The sequence below is a fragment of the Hyla sarda genome, chromosome 5, assembly GCF_029499605.1.
Source record: "Hyla sarda isolate aHylSar1 chromosome 5, aHylSar1.hap1, whole genome shotgun sequence".
NCBI classification, from domain to species: Eukaryota; Metazoa; Chordata; class Amphibia; order Anura; family Hylidae; genus Hyla; species Hyla sarda.
In genome coordinates, this window is record NC_079193.1 from 362,659 (window position 1) to 385,121 (window position 22,463).

Genomic DNA, 22,463 nt, shown 5'->3' on the forward strand with positions numbered 1-22,463 from the left:
TAGAGGATGTTCTGGGGTCATCTGTACCAGGGTGAGTACTGGGGCAGCCCCTTATCATAGAGCTGTGTAGTAGAGGATGTTCTGAGGTCATCTGTACCAGGGTGAGTACTGGGGCAGCCCCTTATCATAGAGCTGTGTAGTAGAGGATGTTCTGGGGTCATCTGTACCAGGGTGAGTACCGGGGCAGCCCCTTATCATAGAGCTGTGTAGTAGAGGATGTTCTGGGGTCATCTGTACCAGGGTGAGTACTGGGGCAGCCCCTTATCATAGAGCTGTGTAGTAGAGGATGTTCTGGGGTCATCTGTACCAGGGTGAGTACCGGGGCAGCCCCTTATCATAGAGCTGTGTAGTAGAGGATGTTCTGGGGTCATCTGTACCAGGGTGAGTACTGGGGCAGCCCCTTATCATAGAGCTGTGTAGTAGAGGATGTTCTGGGGTCATCTGTACCAGGGTGAGTACTGGGGCAGCCCCTTATCATAGAGCTGTGTAGTAGAGGATGTTCTGGGGTCATCTGTACCAGGGTGAGTACTGGGGCAGCCCCTTATCATAGAGCTGTGTAGTAGAGGATGTTCTGGGGTCATCTGTACCAGGGTGAGTACCGGGGCAGCCCCTTATCATAGAGCTGTGTAGTAGAGGATGTTCTGGGGTCACCTGTACCAGGGTGAGTACTGGGGCAGCCCCTTATCATAGAGCTGTGTAGTAGAGGATGTTCTGGGGTCATCTGTACCAGGGTGAGTACTGGGGCAGCCCCTTATCATAGAGCTGTGTAGTAGAGGATGTTCTGGGGTCATCTGTACCAGGGTGAGTACTGGGGCAGCCCCTTATCATAGAGCTGTGTAGTAGAGGATGTTCTGGGGTCATCTGTACCAGGGTGAGTACCGGGGCAGCCCCTTATCATAGAGCTGTGTAGTAGAGGATGTTCTGGGGTCATCTGTACCAGGGTGAGTACTGGGGCAGCCCCTTATCATACAGCTGTGTAGTAGAGGATGTTCTGGGGTCATCTGTACCAGGGTGAGTACTGGGGCAGCCCCTTATCATAGAGCTGTGTAGTGAAGGATGTTCTGGGGTCATCTGTACCAGGGTGAGTACTGGGGCAGCCCCTTATCATAGAGCTGTGTAGTAGAGGATGTTCTGTGGTCATCTGTACCAGGGTGAGTACTGGGGCAGCCCCTTATCATAGAGCTGTGTAGTAGAGGATGTTCTGGGGTCATCTGTACCAGGGTGAGTACTGGGGCAGCCCCTTATCATAGAGCTGTGTAGTAGAGGATGTTCTGGGGTCATCTGTATCAGGGTGAGTACCGGGGCAGCCCCTTATCATAGAGCTGTGTAGTAGAGGATGTTCTGGGGTCATCTGTACCAGGGTGAGTACCGGGGCAGCCCCTTATCATACAGCTCTGTGTACCCATAAAGAAATACAGTGCTAGTCACATGCTACAGTTTAGTTGCAGTAAAGTTGCAGAATTTCTGTACCTAAACAAATCAATCTATTTAAAATCAGTTGCAGAAAATCTCCATGCAGCATGTGAACTTGACCTGTCAAAATGCTTGAAATCCTCTCAAAGGGAGGGGGAGTGGCCTCATGTGCAGGTCTCCGCCTCCTTCCTTAGTCTACTATCAGCTCACCTCTCTCCTAGCATTAGCAAAACTACAACTTCCAGCATGTCCTCACTGTCAGGGCATGCAGAGAGTTGTGGTTTTGCTTACCCTAGGGGAAATATAAGCGGCGGACAGGCAGTGAAATGAGTGGCAGGCGGGAGGAGAAGTCAGCGGCGCCATGCAGAGAAGTCAGCGGCAGCATGCAGAGAAGTCAGCGGCGGCAGGCAGAGAAGTCAGCGGCGGCAGGCAGAGAAGTCAGCGGCGGCATGCAGAGAAGTCAGCGGCAGCATGCAGAGAAGTCAGCGGCGGCATGCAGAGAAGTCAGCGGCGGCAAGCAGAGAAGTCAGCGGCGGCATGCAGAGAAGTCAGCGGCGGCAGGCAGAGAAGTCAGCGGCGGCATGCAGAGAAGTCAGCGGCGGCAGGCAGAGAAGTCAGCGGCGGCATGCAGAGAAGTCAGCGGCGGCATGCAGAGAAGTCAGCGGCGGCATGCAGAGAAGTCAGCGGCGGCATGCAGAGAAGTCGGCGGCGGCATGCAGAGAAGTCGGCAGGCAATATGTTAGAGCGGATGTCGGCTGCTGCGGATCTCTGGTGTAGTAATAACTCCTGGGTCCCTGACAGAATCTGGGGGGTGCAGGACTTTACATACTGTGTGCACCCTCCTGGCGGCTATGCTCTCCTGCAGGCAGAGGGTCAGGCTGGGACCAAGCGCAGTAGAGCCATGTCCAGTGTCCACGCATCATCATTGCGGTCCCAGCAGGTACGGGGACCCTAAGGGCCATTTTATAAGCCAGGATTTGTGAAAAAATGAAATAACATTTTCTAATGAAGTATATTAGATATTGTAATGTTTTGTGCCCATTTAAGAACAATCCGCATAGAAAAAGACTAACAACAGGTAAGATAAGTATTCACATTTATGGGGTACATGGCTGTGGCAGCCAAAGGCAAGGGAACTGGGACACTGCAAACTCCCCCTCTTACAGGAAGCTGGAATAATTGTGATCAGAATAGGAGTAGAACAAACATTGCGGTGCCGACTGTTATAAGTCTATATAATGTTCTTCAAGCCAAGAAGCCTACCCCACCCCCACCCAAGGATAGAGCAGATCTAACATGTGGCCCCAGGCGCAGGGACCTCTCCCCGTTTACCTCCTGCTGGTGCAGTCCTCATCCTCAGTCTTTTCTGTGATTCAACTAATGAGGGAAGGTAGAGAAGAAGATGATGATGACAGAGATATCTGAGGGGGTGGGGTGTCTACCATAACTCCCATCATTATCACTCATAACCCCCATCATTATAACTCATATCTCCCATCATTATCACTCATAACCCCCATCATTATAACTCATATCTCCCATCATTATCACTCATAACCCCCATCATTATCAATCATAACTCCCATCATTATCACTCATATCTCCCATCATTATCACTCATAACCCCCATCATTATCAATCATAACTCCCATCATTATCACTCATATCTCCCATCATTATCACTCATAACCCCCATCATTATAACTCATAACCCCCATCATTATCACTCATAACCCCCATCATTATCACTCATAACTCCCATCATTGTCACTCATAACTCCCATCATTATCACTCATAACCCCCATCATTATCACTCATATCTCCCATCATTATAACTCATAACCCCCATCATTATCACTCATAACCCCCATCATTATAACTCATATCTCCCATCATTATCACTCATAACCCCCATCATTATAACTCATATCTCCCATCATTATCACTCATAACCCCCATCATTATCAATCATAACTCCCATCATTATCACTCATATCTCCCATCATTATCACTCATAACCCCCATCATTATCAATCATAACTCCCATCATTATCACTCATATCTCCCATCATTATCACTCATAACCCCCATCATTATAACTCATAACCCCCATCATTATCACTCATAACCCCCATCATTATAACTCATAACCCCCATCATTATCACTCATAACCCCCATCATTATCACTCATAACTCCCATCATTGTCACTCATAACTCCCATCATTATCACTCATAACCCCCATCATTATCACTCATAACCCCCATCATTATAACTCATAACCCCCATCATTATCACTCATAACCCCCATCATCACTCATAACCCCCATCATTATCACTCATAACCCCCATCATTATCACTCATAACTCCCATCATTGTCACTCATAACTCCCATCATTATCACTCATAACCCCCATCATTATCACTCATATCTCCCATCATTATAACTCATAACCCCCATCATTATAACTCATAACCCCCATCATTATCACTCATAACTCCCATCATTATCACTCATAACTCCCATCATTATCACTCATAACTCCCATCATTATCACTTATAACTCCCATCATTGTCACTCATAACTCCCATCATTATCACTCATATCTCCCATCATTATAACTCATAACCCCCATCATTATCACTTATAACTCCCATCATTATCAATCATAACCCCCATCATTGTCACTCATAACCCCCATCATTGTCACTCATAACCCTCATCATTATCACTCATATCTCCCGTCATTATCACTCATAACTCCCATCATTATCAATCATAACTCCCATCATTATCAATCATAACTCCCATCATTATCAATCATAACCCCCATCATTATCACTCATAACTCCCATCATTGTCTTCTGGCTTATAATAACTTCTTGTCTTTCTTCTTGGACAGATTTGAAGGAGACGCAGAGAAGGGGTGAGTGTCCTCATCTAACTCTTACACGTAGTGATCAGTATTCCCTGAGCTTTCCTGGGCGCCGCTTATCTCTGATTGACGCTGGACACGGGGTATTCAGGCCTCCTTCCTTATTTTTGCTTTTCTCTTGGCAGGAAACTTGGGATTTCAGTGCAGCCGCCAGATGTAGACGGTGAGTGTCAGGAAGCACAGCCTCTTATCTATTGACACAGTCACTGATCAGATCACATGATCTCTGTAGTTCTGCAGTTGTCATAGTCGTCCTAGAGGATATCCATCCAGTGTCTTTTTTCCTGTTTGACGGTTCTATGGATTAACCCTTTGTTTGCGCCAATCCAACAGGTGAATCAAGAACAGTGCAGAAGACGCAGATTTCATTGACGGATGTGGGGACAGAGGAGTTTTTCCAGAAACTAACATCACAAATCACAGAAATGGTGTCCGCGAAAATCAGTCAAGGTAAAGCACGATGTCTGCCCAATCACACGGTGTCTGCCCAATCACACGTGTCTGCCCAATCACACGGTGTCTGCCCAATCACACGGTGTCTGCCCAATCACACGGTGTCTACCCAATCACACGGTGTCTGCCCAATCACACGGTGTCTGCCCAATCACACGGTGTCTGCCCAATCCCACGGTGTCTGCCCAATCACACGGTGTCTGCCCAATCACACGGTGTCTGCCCAATCACACGGTGTCTGCCCAATCACACGGTGTCTGCCCAATCCCACGGTGTCTGCCCAATCACACGGTGTCTGCCCAATCACACGGTGTCTGCCCAATCACACGGTGTCTGCCCAATCCCACGGTGTCTGCCCAATCACACGGTGTCTGCCCAATCACACGGTGTCTACCCAATCACACGGTGTCTGCCCAATCACACGGTGTCTGCCCAATCCCACGGTGTCTGCCCAATCACACGGTGTCTGCCCAATCCCACGGTGTCTGCCCAATCACGCGGTGTCTGCCCAATCACACGGTGTCTGCCCAATCACAGGGTGTCTGCCCAATCACACGGTGTCTGCCCAATCACACGGTGTCTGCCCAATCACACGGTGTCTGCCCAATCACACGGTGTCTGCCCAATCACACGGTGTCTGCCCAATCACACGGTGTCTGCCCAATCCCACGGTGTCTGCCCAATCACACGGTATCTGCCCAATCCCACGGTGTCTGCCCAATCACGCGGTGTCTGCCCAATCACACGGTGTCTGCCCAATCACAGGGTGTCTGCCCAATCACACGGTGTCTGCCCAATCACACGGTGTCTGCCCAATCACACGGTGTCTGCCCAATCCCACGGTGTCTGCCCAATCCCACGGTGTCTGCCCAATCCCACGGTGTCTGCCCAATCCCACGGTGTCTGCCCAATCCCACGGTGTCTGCCCAATCCCACGGTGTCTGCCCAATCCCACGGTGTCTGCCCAATCCCACGGTATCTGCCCAATCACGCGGTGTCTGCCCAATCACGCGGTGTCTGCCCAATCACGCGGTGTCTGCCCAATCACGCGGTGTCTGCCCAATCCCGCGGTGTCTGCCCAATCCCGCGGTGTCTGCCCAATCCCACGGTGTCTGCCCAATCACACGGTGTCTGCCCAATCACACGGTGTCTGCCCAATCACACGGTGTCTGCCCAATCACACGGTGTCTGCCCAATCACACGGTGTCTGCCCAATCACCCGGTGTCTGCCCAATCACCCGGTGTCTGCCCAATCCCGCGGTGTCTGCCCAATCCCACGGTGTCTGCCCAATCACACGGTGTCTGCCCAATCCCGCGGTGTCTGCCCAATCACACGGTGTCTGCCCAATCACACTGTGTCTGCCCAATCACACAGTGTCTGCCCAATCACACGGTGTCTGCCCAATCCCACGGTGTCTGCCCAATCCCACGGTGTCTGCCCAATCACACGGTGTCTGCCCAATCACACGGTGTCTGCCCAATCACGCGGTGTCTGCCCAATCACACAGTGTCTGCCCAATCACACAGTGTCTGCCCAATCACACGGTGTCTGCCCAATCACACGGTGTCTGCCCAATCACACGGTGTCTGCCCAATCACACGGTGTCTGCCCAATCACACGGTGTCTGCCCAATCACACGGTGTCTGCCCAATCCCGCGGTGTCTGCCCAATCCCACGGTGTCTGCCCAATCCCACGGTGTCTGCCCAATCCCACGGTGTCTGCCCAATCACACGGTGTCTGCCCAATCACACGGTGTCTGCCCAATCACACGGTGTCTGCCCAATCACACGGTGTCTGCCCAATCACACGGTGTCTGCCCAATCACACGGTGTCTGCCCAATCACACGGTGTCTGGTAACAGGAATCTCGGCCCTAAAATCTCTGGGTAATCCCAAGCGTAATTCTCCGATACCCCTGCGTCCCGCTATAGCAGCAAACAACCACAACATGTGGAGCTCACTGTTCATTAAGGCCACAGCACTAAGACAATCAAAGAGAAACGAGCGGGGCACTCACCATCAGTCATCTGGATCTGGGCTCATTTTATTCAACCCCCAGAAAAACAAACAAAAGTGTAACGGGTAAGAGACGGGGGGGGGGGGGGGGACACAAAGAGGGCGTTCACTGGAGGACTGTTTCACGCTCGATTAGCCATACTTGTTTAGCAATTTTTTTATGCAAATCCAGCGTGAAACGGACAGTCGCCCAGAGACCAGCCCCTTTTGTCACCCATCCATCTCTTACCTGTTGCACTATTGTTTGCTTTTCTGTCGGTTGAATAAAACAAACATGGAGACAATTTATGGTGAGTGCCCCGTCCATTTCTCTTCATTAGTCTGATAAATAAACTATGGGTTCACTCAGGGTCCTTGGAGGAGGACAGCCCGCTTAGGGCAGCCATGTCCACTTTAACCATGGGTGGTCCCAATATGTCTGGGGCTCTGCAGGCAACAATTGCAAATAATGGGAGGGGCTATGTAATGAGATCGCCCTCCGATACAGGAAGAAATAGCAACGGGAAAAGGAGACAAGCAGAGGTGTCGTAACTAAAGTAAATGGTGTCACTGATGTAACTGATGATGTCACTAATATCACTGGTGTAACTGATGATGTCACTAATATCATTGATGTTACTGATGATGTCACTAATATCATTGATGTTACTGATGATGTCACTAATATCATTGATGTAACTGATGATGTCACTAATATCATTGATGTTACTGATGATGTCACTAATATCACTGGTGTAACTGATGATGTCACTAATATCATTGGTGTAACTGATGATGTCACTAATATCATTGATGTAACTGATGGTGTCACTAATATCATTGATGTAACTGATGATGTCACTAATATCATTGGTGTAACTGATGATGTCACTAATATCATTGGTGTAACTGATGATGTCACTAATATCATTGGTGTAACTGATGATGTCACTAATATCATTGATGTAACTGATGATGTCACTAATATCATTGGTGTAACTGATGATGTCACTAATATCACTGGTGTAACTGATGATGTCACTAATATCATTGGTGTAACTGATGATGTCACTAATATCATTGATGTAACTGATGGTGTCACTAATATCATTGATGTAACTGATGATGTCACTAATATAATTGATGTAACTGATGATGTCATTAATATCATTGATGTAACTGATGATGTCATTAATATCATTGATGTAACTGATGATGTCATTAATATCATTGATGTTACTGATGATGTCACTAATATCATTGATGTTACTGATGATGTCACTAATATCATTTTTGTAACTGGTGATGTCACTAATATCATTGATGTCACTGATGATGTCACTGATATGTCTGGTATCACTGATGATGTCACTGATATATTTGGTGGGACTGATGATGTCACTGATATGTCTGGTGTCACTGATGTCACTGATATGTCTGGTGTGACTGATTATGTCACTGATATGTCTGGTGTCACTGATGATGTCACTGATATGTCTGGTATCACTGATGATGTCACTGATATATTTGGTGGGACTGATGATGTCACTGATATGTCTGGTGGGACTGATGATGTCACTGATATGTCTGGTATCACTGATGATGTCACTGATATGTCTGGTGTGACTGATGATGTCACTGATATGTCTGGTGTGACTGATGATGTCACTGATATGTCTGGTGTCACTGATGATGTCACTGATATGTCTGGTGTGACTGATGATGTCACTGATATGTCTGGTGTCACTGATGATGTCACTGATATGTCTGGTGTCACTGATGATGTCACTGATATGTCTGGTGTCACTGATGATGTCACTGATATGTCTGGTGTGACTGATGATGTCACTGATATGTCTGGTATCACTGATGATGTCACTGATATGTCTGGTGTCACTGATGATGTCACTGATATGTCTGGTGTCACTGATGATGTCACTGATATGTCTGGTGTCACTGATGATGTCACTGATATGTCTGGTGTGACTGATGATGTCACTGATATGTCTGGTGTCACTGATGATGTCACTGATATGTCTGGTGTCACTAATGATGTCACTGATATGTCTGGTGTGACTGATGATGTCACTGATATGTCTGGTGTCACTGATGATGTCACTGATATGTCTGGTGTGACTGATGATGTCACTTATATGTCTGGTGTGACTAATGATGTCACTGATATATTTGGTGTCACTGGTGATGTCACTGATATATTTGGTGTGACTGATGTCACTGATATGTCTGGTGTGACTGATGATGTCACTGATATGTCTGGTGTCACTGATGATGTCACTGATATGTCTGATGTCACTGATGATGTCACTGATATGTCTGGTGTCACTGATGTCACTGATATGTCTGGTGTGATTGATGATGTCACTGATATGTCTGGTGGGACTGATGATGTCACTGATATGTCTGGTGTCACTGATGATGTCACTGATATGTCTGGTGTCACTGATGATGTCACTGATATGTCTGGTGTCACTGATGATGTCACTGATATGTCTGGTGTCACTGATGATGTCACTGATATGTCTGGTGTCACTGATGATGTCACTGATATGTCTGGTGTGACTGATGATGTCACTGATATGTCTGGTGTGACTGATGATGTCACTGATATGTCTGGTGTGACTGATGATGTCACTGATATGTCTGGTGTGACTGATGATGTCACTGATATGTCTGGTGTCACTGATGATGTCACTGATATGTCTGGTGTGACTGATGATGTCACTGATATGTCTGGTGTGACTGATGATGTCACTGATATGTCTGGTATCACTGATGATGTCACTGATATGTCTGGTATCACTGATGATGTCACTGATATGTCTGGTGTGACTGATGATGTCACTGATATGTCTGGTGTGACTGATGATGTCACTGATATATTTGGTGTCACTGGTGATGTCACTGATATATTTGGTGGGACTGATGATGTCACTGATATGTCTGGTGTGACTGATGATGTCACTGATATGTCTGGTGTGACTGATGATGGGACTGATGATGTCACTGATATATTTGGTGTCACTGATGATGTCACTGATATGTCTGGTGTCACTGATGATGTCACTGATATATTTGGTGTCACTGGTGACCACATTCCCACCTTCCTTCTGTTATCTCCTCTCCACACAACACATAGCAATCTGTCGCTTTCCAGCTGCTCGTAACTACAACTCCCAGCAGGGTGAGGGCAGTCACACAAGATGTTGTAATGATGTGTCTCATATCGGGGGAACATTCCTTTCTCTTTGTCGTTTTCTTGTAGCTACTCTCCGAGTCCCCGGGATGCCCGGCATGGATAGTGACGATGAGTCCAAGACCCCCTCAGCCTCCCCCCGTCATGGCAGGTCCCGGCCGTCCTCCATCGCTGTGGAGTCTTCATCAGAGTCTGAGGATGGAGACCCCAGAGGAGAGGTAATGTCCAGAGGTCTACAGGGGGCTGAGGGGGGGTCACTGCTCTCTATGAAGCCTTATTGGGGGGGGGGGGGGTCACTGCTCTCTATGAAGCCTTATTGGGGGGGGTCACTGTTCTCTATGAAGCCTTCTTGGGGGGGGTCACTGCTCTCTACGAAGCCTTATTGGGGGGGGGGGGGGGGTCACTGCTCTCTATGAAGCCTTATTGGGGGGGTCACTGCTCTCTATGAAGCCTTATTGGGGGGGGGGGGTCACTGCTCTCTATGAAGCCTTATTGGGGGGGGGGGGGGGGGTCACTGTTCTCTATGAAGCCTTATTGGGGGGGGGGTCACTGTTCTCTATGAAGCCTTATTGGGGGGGGGGGGGGGTCACTGTTCTCTATGAAGCCTTATTGGGGGGGGGGTCACTGCTCTCTATGAAGCCTTCTTGGGGGGGTCACTGTTCTCTATGAAGCCTTATTGGGGGGGGGTCACTGCTCTCTATGAAGCCTTATTGGGGGGGGGGTCACTGCTCTCTATGAAGCCTTCTTGGGGGGGTCACTGCTCTCTATGAAGCCTTCTTGGGGGGGTCACTGTTCTCTATGAAGCCTTATTGGGGGGGGGGTCACTGCTCTCTATGAAGCCTTATTGGGGGGGGGTCACTGTTCTCTATGAAGCCTTCTTGGGGGGGGGTCACTGCTCTCTATGAAGCCTTATTGGGGGGGGGGGTCACTGCTCTCTATGAAGCCTTATTGGGGGGGGGGTCACTGCTCTCTATGAAGCCTTATTGGGGGGGGGGGTCACTGCTCTCTATGAAGCCTTATTGGGGGGGGGGGTCACTGCTCTCTATGAAGCCTTATTGGGGGGGGGGTCACTGCTCTCTATGAAGCCTTATTGGGGGGGGGGTCACTGTTCTCTATGAAGCCTTATTGGGGGGGGAGGGTCACTGCTCTCTATGAAGCCTTATTGGGGGGGGGGGTCACTGTTCTCTATGAAGCCTTCTTGGGGGGGGGGTCACTGCTCTCTATGAAGCCTTATTGGGGGGGGGGGTCACTGCTCTCTATGAAGCCTTATTGGGGGGGGGGGTCACTGCTCTCTATGAAGCCTTATTGGGGGGGGGGGTCACTGCTCTCTATGAAGCCTTATTGGGGGGGGGGGTCACTGCTCTCTATGAAGCCTTATTGGGGGGGGGGTCACTGCTCTCTATGAAGCCTTATTGGGGGGGGGGTCACTGTTCTCTATGAAGCCTTATTGGGGGGGGAGGGTCACTGCTCTCTATGAAGCCTTATTGGGGGGGGGGGTCACTGTTCTCTATGAAGCCTTCTTGGGGGGGGGGTCACTGCTCTCTATGAAGCCTTATTGGGGGGGGGGGGTCACTGCTCTCTATGAAGCCTTATTGGGGGGGGGGTCACTGCTCTCTATGAAGCCTTATTGGGGGGGGGTCACTGCTCTCTATGAAGCCTTATTGGGGGGGGGGTCACTGTTCTCTATGAAGCCTTATTGGGGGGGGAGGGTCACTGCTCTCTATGAAGCCTTATTGGAGGGGGGGTCACTGCTCTCTATGAAGCCTTCTTGGGGGGGGTCACTGCTCTCTATGAAGCCTTCTTGGGGGGGGTCACTGTTCTCTATGAAGCCTTCTTGGGGGGGGGGGGTCACTGCTCTCTATGAAGCCTTCTTGGGGGGGGGGCACTGTTCTCTATGAAGCCTTCTTGGGGGGGGGGCACTGTTCTTTATGTAGCCTTCTTTGGGAGTGGGGGGGTCACTGCTCTCTATGAAGCCTTCTTGGGGGGGGGCACTGTTCTCTATGTAGCCTTCTTGGGGAGGGGGGGGGGGTCACTGCTCTCTATGAAGCCTTCTTGGTGGGGGGGGGGGGGTCACTGTTCTCTATGAAGCCTTCTTGGGGGGGGGGGGGTCACTGTTCTCTATGAAGCCTTCTTGGGGGGGTCACTGTTCTCTATTAAGCCTTCTTGGGGGGGGGGGGGGGGTCACTGTTCTCTATGAAGCCTTCTTGGGGGGGGGGTCACTGCTCTCTATGAAGCCTTCCTGGTGGGGGGGTCACTGTTCTCTATGAAGCCTTCTTGGTGGGGGGGGGGGGTCACTGTTCTCTATGAAACCTTCTGGGGGGGTCACTGTTCTCTATGGATCCTTTTTTTTTGGAGGGGGGGTCACTGTTCTCCATGGATCCTTTTTTTTGGAGGGGGGGTCACTGTTCTCTATGGATCCTTTTTTTTTGGAGGGGGGGTCACTGTTCTCTATGGATCCTTTTTTTTGGGGGGGGGTCACTGTTCTCTATGGATCCTTTTTTTTGGAGGGGGGGTCACTGTTCTCTATGGATCCTTTTTTTTTGGGGGGGGGGGGGTCACTGTTCTCCATGGATCCTTTTTTTTTGGAGGGGGGGGGTCACTGTTCTCCATGGATCCTTTTTTTTTGGAGGGGGGGGTTACTGTTCTCCATGGATCCTTTTTTTTTGGAGGGGGGGTCACTGTTCTCCATGGATCCTTTTTTTTTGGGGGGGGGGGTCACTGTTCTCTATGGATCCTTTTTTTGGGGGGGGGGGGTCACTGTTCTCCATGGATCCTTTTTTTTGGGGGGGGGGGGGGTCACTGTTCTCCATGGATCCTTTTTTTTGGAGGGGGGTCACTGTTCTCTATGGATCCTTTTTTTTTGGGGAGGGGGGGTCACTGTTCTCCATGGATCCTTTTTTTTTGGAGGGGGGTCACTGTTCTCCATGGATCCTTTTTTTTGGAGGGGGGGGTCACTGTTCTCCATGGATCCTTTTTTTTGGAGGGGGGGTCACTGTTCTCCATGGATCCTTTTTTTTGGAGGGGGGGGTCACTGTTCTCTATGGATCCTTTTTTTTTGGAGGGGGGTCACTGTTCTCTATGGATCCTTTTTTTTGGGGGGGGGTCACTGTTCTCTATGGATCCTTTTTTTTTGGAGGGGGGTCACTGTTCTCTATGGATCCTTTTTTTTGGGGGGGGGTCACTGTTCTCTATGGATCCTTTTTTTTGGAGGGGGGTTACTGTTCTCTATGGATCCTTTTTTTTGGGGGGGGGTCACTGTTCTCTATGGATCCTTTTTTTTGGAGGGGGGTCACTGTTCTCCATGGATCCTTTTTTTTTGGAGGGGGGGTCACTGTTCTCTTGCAGACAAATATAATAGATACAATTCACGCCAAATATTTCTCACGTCTGTTACTTTCTGTGTGATGATCTGAGAACAGGATAAATAACACAACAAGATATATATAAAGATAATTAATGAGGCATAATTATCTTATGTTAATCACATACGGACAAACATCACAATATAACATCATTGTCAGATTACTTCTCATATACAAGGTATATTACTCTGAAAAAGGTTCATCGCCGGAAGCTTGTGACGTCACGGCCACGCCCCCTCAATGCAAGTCTATGGGAGGGGGCGTGGCCTTGACATTCCGAGCCTCCGCCCCCCATCGCCAGTCATCCAGTTGGCTCCATGCACCGGATGTCTGGGGGGCCGCAGCCAAGATCGCAGGGGTCCCCAGCTTTGGACATTCTTTGGATAGGGGATAAGATGTCTAGGGGAGGAGACCCCTTTAATCTCTCCCTCTCTCTAATAAACTACCGTATTTTTCGCCGTATAAGACGCACTTTGTCTTCCCCAAAACTGGGGGGAAAAAGTCGGTGCGTCTTATACGGCAAATACACCCCTATCGCGGCGGTCCCTGCGCCATCAACGTCCGGGACCCGCGGCTAATACAGGACATCACCGATCGCGGGGCTGCGCTGTATTAACCCTTCAGACGCAGCGATCAAAGCTGAAGGGAAAATGACACTAACCCGGCTGCTCGGTCAGGCTGTTCGGGACCGGGTTAGTGCTTACAGGACACCGGGAGGGACCTCACCTGCCTCCTCGGTGTCTTCTCCGTTCAGGGACCCCCTGTATGGCACAGGTAACAGATAGACACGGACTCACAGAGCACAGGTAACAGAGAGACACGGACTCACAGAGCACAGGTAACAGATAGACACGGACTCACAGAGCACAGGTAACAGACACGGACTCACAGAGCACAGGTAACAGAGAGACACGGACTCACAGAGCACAGGTAACAGATAGACACGGACTCACAGAGCACAGGTAACAGATAGACACGGACTCACAGAGCACAGGTAACAGAGAGACACGGACTCACAGAGCACAGGTAACAGATAGACACAGACTCACAGAGCACAGGTAACAGATAGACACGGACTCACAGAGCACAGGTAACAGATAGACACAGACTCACAGAGCACAGGTAACAGATAGACACGGACTCACAGAGCACAGGTAACAGATAGACACGGACTCACAGAGCACAGGTAACAGAGAGACACGGACTCACAGAGCACAGGTAACAGAGAGACACGGACTCACAGAGCACAGGTAACAGATAGACACGGACTCACAGAGCACAGGTAACGGATAGACACGGACTCACAGAGCACAGGTAACAGAGAGACACGGACTCACAGAGCACAGGTAACAGATAGACACGGACTCACAGAGCACAGGTAACAGAGAGACACGGACTCACAGAGCACAGGTAACAGAGAGACACGGACTCACAGAGCACAGGTAACAGACACGGACTCACAGAGCACAGGTAACAGAGAGACACGGACTCACAGAGCACAGGTAACAGATAGACACAGACTCACAGAGCACAGGTAACAGATAGACACGGACTCACAGAGCACAGGTAACAGATAGACACGGACTCACAGAGCACAGGTAACAGATAGACACGGACTCACAGAGCACAGGTAACAGATAGACACGGACTCACAGAGCACAGGTAACAGATAGACACGGACTCACAGAGCACAGGTAACAGAGAGACACGGACTCACAGAGCACAGGTAACAGATAGACACGGACTCACAGAGCACAGGTAACAGATAGACACAGACTCACAGAGCACAGGTAACAGATAGACACGGACTCACAGAGCACAGGTAACAGATAGACACGGACTCACAGAGCACAGGTAACAGATAGACACGGACTCACAGAGCACAGGTAACAGACACGGACTCACAGAGCACAGGTAACAGATAGACACGGACTCACAGAGCACAGGTAACAGATAGACACAGACTCACAGAGCACAGGTAACAGATAGACACGGACTCACAGAGCACAGGTAACAGATAGACACGGACTCACAGAGCACAGGTAACGGATAGACACGGACTCACAGAGCACAGGTAACAGATAGACACGGACTCACAGAGCACAGGTAACAGATAGACACGGACTCACAGAGCACAGGTAACAGATAGACACGGACTCACAGAGCACAGGTAACAGATAGACACGGACTCACAGAGCACAGGTAACAGATAGACACGGACTCACAGAGCACAGGTAACAGACACGGACTCACAGAGCACAGGTAACAGATAGACACGGACTCACAGAGCACAGGTAACAGATAGACACGGACTCACAGAGCACAGGTAACAGACACGGACTCACAGAGCACAGGTAACAGATAGACACGAACTCACAGAGCACAGGTAACAGATAGACACGGACTCACAGAACACAGGTAACGGATAGACACGGACTCACAGAGCACAGGTAACAGAGAGACACGGACTCACAGAGCACAGGTAACAGAGAGACACGGACTCACAGAGCACAGGTAACGGATAGACATGGACTCACAGAGCACAGGTAACAGAGAGACACGGACTCACAGAGCACAGGTAACAGAGAGACACGGACTCACAGAGCACAGGTAACAGAGAGACACAGACTCACAGAGCACAGGTAACAGATAGACACGGACTCACAGAGCACAGGTAACAGATAGACACGGACTCACAGAGCACAGGTAACAGATAGACACGGACTCACAGAGCACAGGTAACGGACACGGACTCACAGAGCACAGGTAACACAGTGACGCGTTTCAATTGACGGATCAATCCTGGTCATACTGATCTGTTTCTCAGATTCGTCTTGACTATTAAGGGGGAAGGAACCTCCTCCACTGAAACACCTAAGATGGTTGATTGAGTCCATCTAACCATAGGTTCTGATATACAATGGATACCATTAAAGGGGTATTCCGGCTTTATACATCTTATAAAATGTATGATCGCAGGGGTCCCGCTGCTGAGGACCCCCGTGATCTCGGTGCAGCCCCCGCATTCTGTGCCAGGCGCTGCCTCGGAGACGTGTAAGCCCGGAATTCCCCTTTAAATGTATGAAAACAATTATTTATCAAAACCCGTCCAGAGGAAAACTTACCATAGCGACCAATCAGATCGCTTCTTTCTTTTTAGAATGCTCTGGGCACCTCTTCTGCACAGGATTTAATAAACTCCCCCAAAAATATTAGATCTGGGAAAACAAGGAGACAAATTCAGAATCAGAATAGAGAACCTGCATAATGAATCTACGCCAAACAATCAAATCCCATTAAAGTAAACCTGTCATTAACAAAAACGTTTTGCATAATGTGGGTAATACCATTATATGTATATTTGTAATATACCTTTGAATTTTTGTATATTTCTTATGTACATTAGTTAAAAAAATGTATATATTTTTGGGTGAAAAAAATGCTTTCCTTGCAGCTATTACATGTGTGTCTCTGTGCTGAGTCCAAATACAGGAAATGAGGGCAGGAGAAGCAGGACTCTGTGCAGACTCCTAGCTTGTCAATCATCCTGCTGTGTGAGCCGGGAGCATGTTATAGAGCCTCACCAGATAGAGCCCTGCTTGTCCTCAGTGTACAGAGCCCTGCTTGTCCTCAATGTACAGAGCGCTGCTTGTCCTTAGTGTACAGAGCCCTGCTTGTCCTCAGTGTACAGAGCCCCGCTAGTCCTCGGTGTACAGAGCCCTGCTTGTCCTCGGTGTACAGAGCCCTGCTTGTCCTCAGTGTACAGAGCCCTGCTTGTCCTCAGTGTACAGAGCCCTGCTTGTCCTCAGTGCACAGAGCGCTGCTTGTCCTTAGTGTACAGAGCCCTGCTTGTCCTCAGTGTACAGAGCCCTGCTTGTCCTCAGTGTACAGAGCCCCACTTGTCCTCAGTGTACAGAGCCCCGCTTGTCCTCAGTGTACAGAGCCCTGCTTGTCCTCAGTGTACAGAGCCCCGCTTGTCCTCAGTGCACAGAGCGCTGCTTGTCCTTAGTGTACAGAGCCCCGCTTGTCCTCAATGTACAGAGCACCGCTTGTCCTCAGTGTACAGAGCCCTGCTTGTCCTCAGTGTACAGAGCCCCGCTTGTCCTCAGTGTACAGAGCCCCGCTTGTCCTCAGTGTACAGAGCCCCGCTTGTCCTCAGTGTACAGAGCACTGCTTGTCCTCAGTGTACAGAGACCCTCTTTGTCCTCAGTGTACAGAGCCCCGCTTGTCCTCAGTGTACAGAGACCCTCTTGTCCTCAGTGTACAGAGACCCTCTTGTCCTCAATGTACAGAGCACTGCTTGTCCTCGGTGTACAGAGCCCTGCTTGTCCTCAGTGTACAGAGCCCCGCTTGTCCTCAGTGTACAGAGCCCCGCTTGTCCTCAGTGTACAGAGCCCCGCTTGTCCTCAGTGTACAGAGACCCTCTTGTCCTCAGTGTACAGAGACCCTCTTGTCCTCAATGTACAGAGCACCGCTTGTCCTCGGTGTACAGAGCCCCGCTTGTGCTCAGAGTACAGAGCCCTGCTTGTCCTCAGTGTACAGAGCCCCGCTTGTCCTCAGTGTACAGAGCCCCGCTTGTCCTCAGTGTACAGAGCCCTACAATTATGAGAAAGGAATGATGCAAAGACAAGATGTTCTAGATAATGATATCAATAATGTAGAATAATTTCCTGTCTTTTATTCATTCTGCGAGGAAACCGTGAGTTTAATTTAATATTTCAAAAGACCTCATGGTCTAAACGTTTCTGCCCATGATCCCCTCCGCAGAGAGGAATATTGACAAGTTCAACCCCGTGGACACTTAGACACTTTTCAGTACCATGATTGTGGTCAGCGCAATTGTTTGCTTAACATTTGTACGTGTCCAGAGTAACAATGCGGGATGTCCGACAGACGCTTACGGACCTTTAAAGCATTGGTGGCGCATTACAATTATATCGCTCACCATTGGCAGAAGACATGAACTCATATTATTCATCACTGTACAGCAGGTACTTTCTTTTGGCCACATTAGAAAGACCGTGGACACGTGAGCCAGGTAGACGTCACTGGAATAAAGGCGGGGGGATATTTTCTGCCCAATCGTGGTCGCTTTCCTTGAGACACAATGAAATCCGTTCTCAAATACCATAGCATAGGATCGCACTGATCATAGAATGTATTTGTCAGAACCTACAGGGTTAAGGCTGGAACTCCACTGAGGTTTTTTTTTGCAAAAACGCCATTAAAAACGACAGTTTTCCCGCACAGCGTTTTCTCAGTGAAAAAACGCTGTGGACAGACGTTTGCTGCAAGTCAATAGTAAACTGCACAATGCCAGATTCACTTGGCGTTTTTCAGTTTAGCGTTTTTTTTTTTTTTATCGTTTTGGCGTTTTTCAGCAATTTCGGGCTCAGAGGCTGGATTTTCAAAACGCCCGACAAAACATAGTTTGGCGTTTTTTGCCCTGAAATCGTGGCGTATTCCTCCCATAGAAGTCTATGGGAGAGCAAAAACGCCAAGAAAAACGCCATCTTGGTTTTAAATTTTGCGTTTTTGCAGGCGGTTTTTATTATTTTTTGGACTTTAGTGATCCAAAAAAAATTCTGGAGATACCTTTTTTTAATTAAATTATTTATTAAAAATAATAAAAAAGATACGGTAGTGATGGAAAAAATGGTATCTAACGAAATGTTTATTAATTTTTAAACAGGTATCAATTTATGTGAGCGGGTAAAGCACTAAAAATGTATTGTGTGCGTGTTTTTTGCTTTTTTTTTTTGTTTTACATTTTTTAGGTAGTACTACTACTCCCAGCATGGAACACACTTTTCCATGATGGGAGTAGTAGTTTCCTGTACTTATTGACAGATCGCCAGGGTTCGTTGTGATGCTCCTGTATAATGTATAGATGCGGCTTGCGCTCTTCTCTGGTCCCCTGCACTCACGTATATATACACATATTCATATTTCCCGCAGAGCTGTGATTGGCCAGATGGTTCCAGCCAATCACAGCTCTCTGTGAGAAATAGGAATATGTGTATATATACGGCCGTGCAGGGACCAGAGGAGAACGGCCGCCGCATCATACATTATACTGGAGAATTACAGTGGGTGTCAGGAGTGATACCCGCCGTGATCTTTCCTTTACTACAAGTACTACCACTCCCAACATGGAGTACACTCTGCACACTCTGCTCCATGCTGGGAGCTGTAGTACCTGCATTAATAGACAGATCACAGCGGGTGTCTGAAGTTACACTCGCTGCCATATGTCTATTAATGCAGATACTACAGCTCCCAGCATGGAGCAGAGTGTGCAGAGTGTGCTCCATGTTGGGAGTAGTAGTGCCTGCTTAAGGACACATCACAGCGGGTATCACTACTGACACCCGCTATGACCGTCCTGTCTATAGCAGAGATGGAGCGGCTGTATACATCGCTGCTCTGCACTGTACTCCGGGCCGGCCACTCATTCATCTTTTCCTCAGAGCTGTGATTGGCTGCAACCATCCGGCCAATCACAGCTCTAGGTGGGAAATATGAACGGCCAGTGATGTGAATAGAGCAGAGATGTGAGCGCTGTATAGAGCCGCATCACTAGTATATGGACGATCACATCAGGTGTGAGGACTGACACCCGGGGCGATATGTCTATAGTACAGGTACTACTACTCCCATCATGGAACTGTCTGTAGTACTACATAAAAAATGTAGAAAAAAAAAGAGGAAAAAAAAAAGTTAAACACACACTTTATAAAAAATAAACATCTACCGTATTTTTCGCCGTATAAGACGCACTTTTTCTTCCCCAAAACTGGGGGGGGGGGGGGGAAAGTCGGTGCGTCTTATACGGCGAATACACCCCTATCGCGGCGGTCCCTGCGGCCATCAACGGCCGGTACCCGCGGCTAATACAGGACATCACCCATCGCGGGGCTGCGCTGTATTAACCCTTCAGACGCGGTGATCAAAGCTGACCGCCGCATCTGAGGGGAAAGTGACACTAACCCGGCTGTTCGGGACCACCATGATTTCACCGCGGCGGTCCCGAACAGCCCGACTGAATAGCCGAGTTAGTGCTTACAGGACACCGGGGGAACTTACCTGCCTCCTCGGTGTCTTCTCCGTTCAGGGATCCCTTATATGGCCGGCGGTCTCCTTCCTCGTCATCGCGTACGTGCGTCGGCGTGCGTAACGACGTGATGGCGGCGACGGAGAGCCAACGGCTGTCCGGCCATGCTGGGAGTTGTAGTTTTGCAACATCTGGAGGTCCGCAGGTTGAAGACCACTATTGGGTTCAAAATCTTTATTTTTTTAGATTTTGCACCTATAAATTGGGTGCATCTTATACGCCGGTGCGTCCTATAGGGTGAAAAATACGGTAGTTAAATCCATTTTTAGATCCCTACTGCATCCAGTTTTTCTGGCGTTTTTTTCTGGCGTTTTTATTCCACAAAAATCGCAGGGCAAAAATCTCAGTGGAGTCCTAGCCTAATAGGTTCTGACAGGTTCTTTGTTTATTTCGTTGCCGGGTGACGCCTAGCTGTCTGGCTGGTCAGCTGACTGAGCACCTGTGTTTTACCTATTTATCCCAGCATTTGGCTCTCATCAGCGCCTGTGTAAGTCTTGTTGCTCCAGTAGTGAGCGTGTAGTCCCTGTTTCTCCCCTGTTACCCGACATCTTTGGCTTCCAACTCGACTTCTCTCTGATATTTAGCGATTTGGTGCTTCTGACTTCTCCTGGCTTTGGCGCGGTTAGTTGACTCTTGACTATTATGTTTAGTTATATTTTGTTAGTCTGCCTGTATTCCCACTGATCCCGGACATTGTCAGTTTCTTTGTAGTTTCTCACGTATTCAGGAAGGGACCGTCGTCGTGGTTACGGACCTGTCGTTTAGGGATAGGGGAGCGGGTGAGATTACAGTGCTCTCCTTCCCTGCCCATTAGAGTGCTCTCCTTCCCTGCCCATTAGAGTGCTCTCCTTCCCTGCCCATTAGAGTGCTCTCCTTCCCTGCCCATTAGAGTGCACTCCTTCCCGGCCCATTAGAGTGCTCTCCTTCCCGGCCCATTAGAGTGCTCTCCTTCCCGGCCCATTAGAGTGCTCTCCTTCCCTGCCCATTAGAGTGCTCTCCTTCCCGGCCCATTAGAGTGCACTCCTTCCCTGCCCATTAGAGTGCACTCCTTCCCTGCCCATTAGAGTGCACTCCTTCCCTGCCCATTAGAGTGCACTCCTTCCCTGCCCATTAGAGTGCACTCCTTCCCTGCCCATTAGAGTGCACTCCTTCCCTGCCCATTAGAGTGCTCTCCTTCCCGGCCCATTAGAGTGCACTCCTTCCCTGCCCATTAGAGTGCACTCCTTCCCTGCCCATACGTGACAGTATTTCTGTATAATATTACGTATAGACCTAAAGTCATCTCTGTATTGTAGAGAACACGATTGGCCGTTTGGCCCCAGGACTTGACCATTAGATCCTCTCCCCTTCTTTTTCTTGCTGTTGACGTCTCCTGATTAATACTCCGTTACCCCCTATGTTGGAGGCGAGCACTAATGTTATCAGCCTCCGACTCCACATCCTTACCCAGGGTACTATTGCGCCGGACTCATATCGTCTCCCTCTCAGGGACCACATTTTTTAACCATGTAGGGGGATGACAGGATTCCACATGTAGGGGGGATTGACTGCATTATCTTAAATGGAAGTGATAATTCCACCCAAAACCCTCCCATAAGATGTAAAAATGAGAACATTGTGGGAAACGGTAAAACAAAGATCTAAATAATTATTATTAATAAGTTATTGGGCAAATCCCTGTCTGGCCTATGCATGAGACCCCAACGAGAAGATCATTGATGTATCAACCAACACTGGGTCCAAATGGGTTTGGGTTATGGAGGGTGAAGAGAATCTCCCCCTCCCACCAGCACATGTATATGTCACTGTTCTCTATGGACCCTCCTCGGGGGGGGGGGGGGGTCACTGTTCTCTATGGACCCTCCTCGGGGGGGGGGGGGGGGGGTCACTGTTCTCTATGGACCCTCCTCGGGGGGGGGGGGGGCACTGTTCTCTATGGACCCTCCTCTGGGGGGGGGGCACTGTTCTCTAT

General features: G+C 49.2%; 1 protein-coding gene across 1 annotated transcript in view; it reads left to right on the plus strand.

The window, feature by feature from the left end:
• Positions 1 to 22,463, plus strand: part of OBSCN (obscurin, cytoskeletal calmodulin and titin-interacting RhoGEF) — a 577,179-nt gene that overhangs the window by 284,768 nt on the left and 269,948 nt on the right. The window contains 4 exon segments of the mRNA XM_056518694.1: positions 4,320 to 4,343; positions 4,478 to 4,515; positions 4,686 to 4,802; positions 10,085 to 10,233. Of these exon segments, the coding sequence (XP_056374669.1) occupies positions 4,320 to 4,343; positions 4,478 to 4,515; positions 4,686 to 4,802; positions 10,085 to 10,233 (328 nt within the window).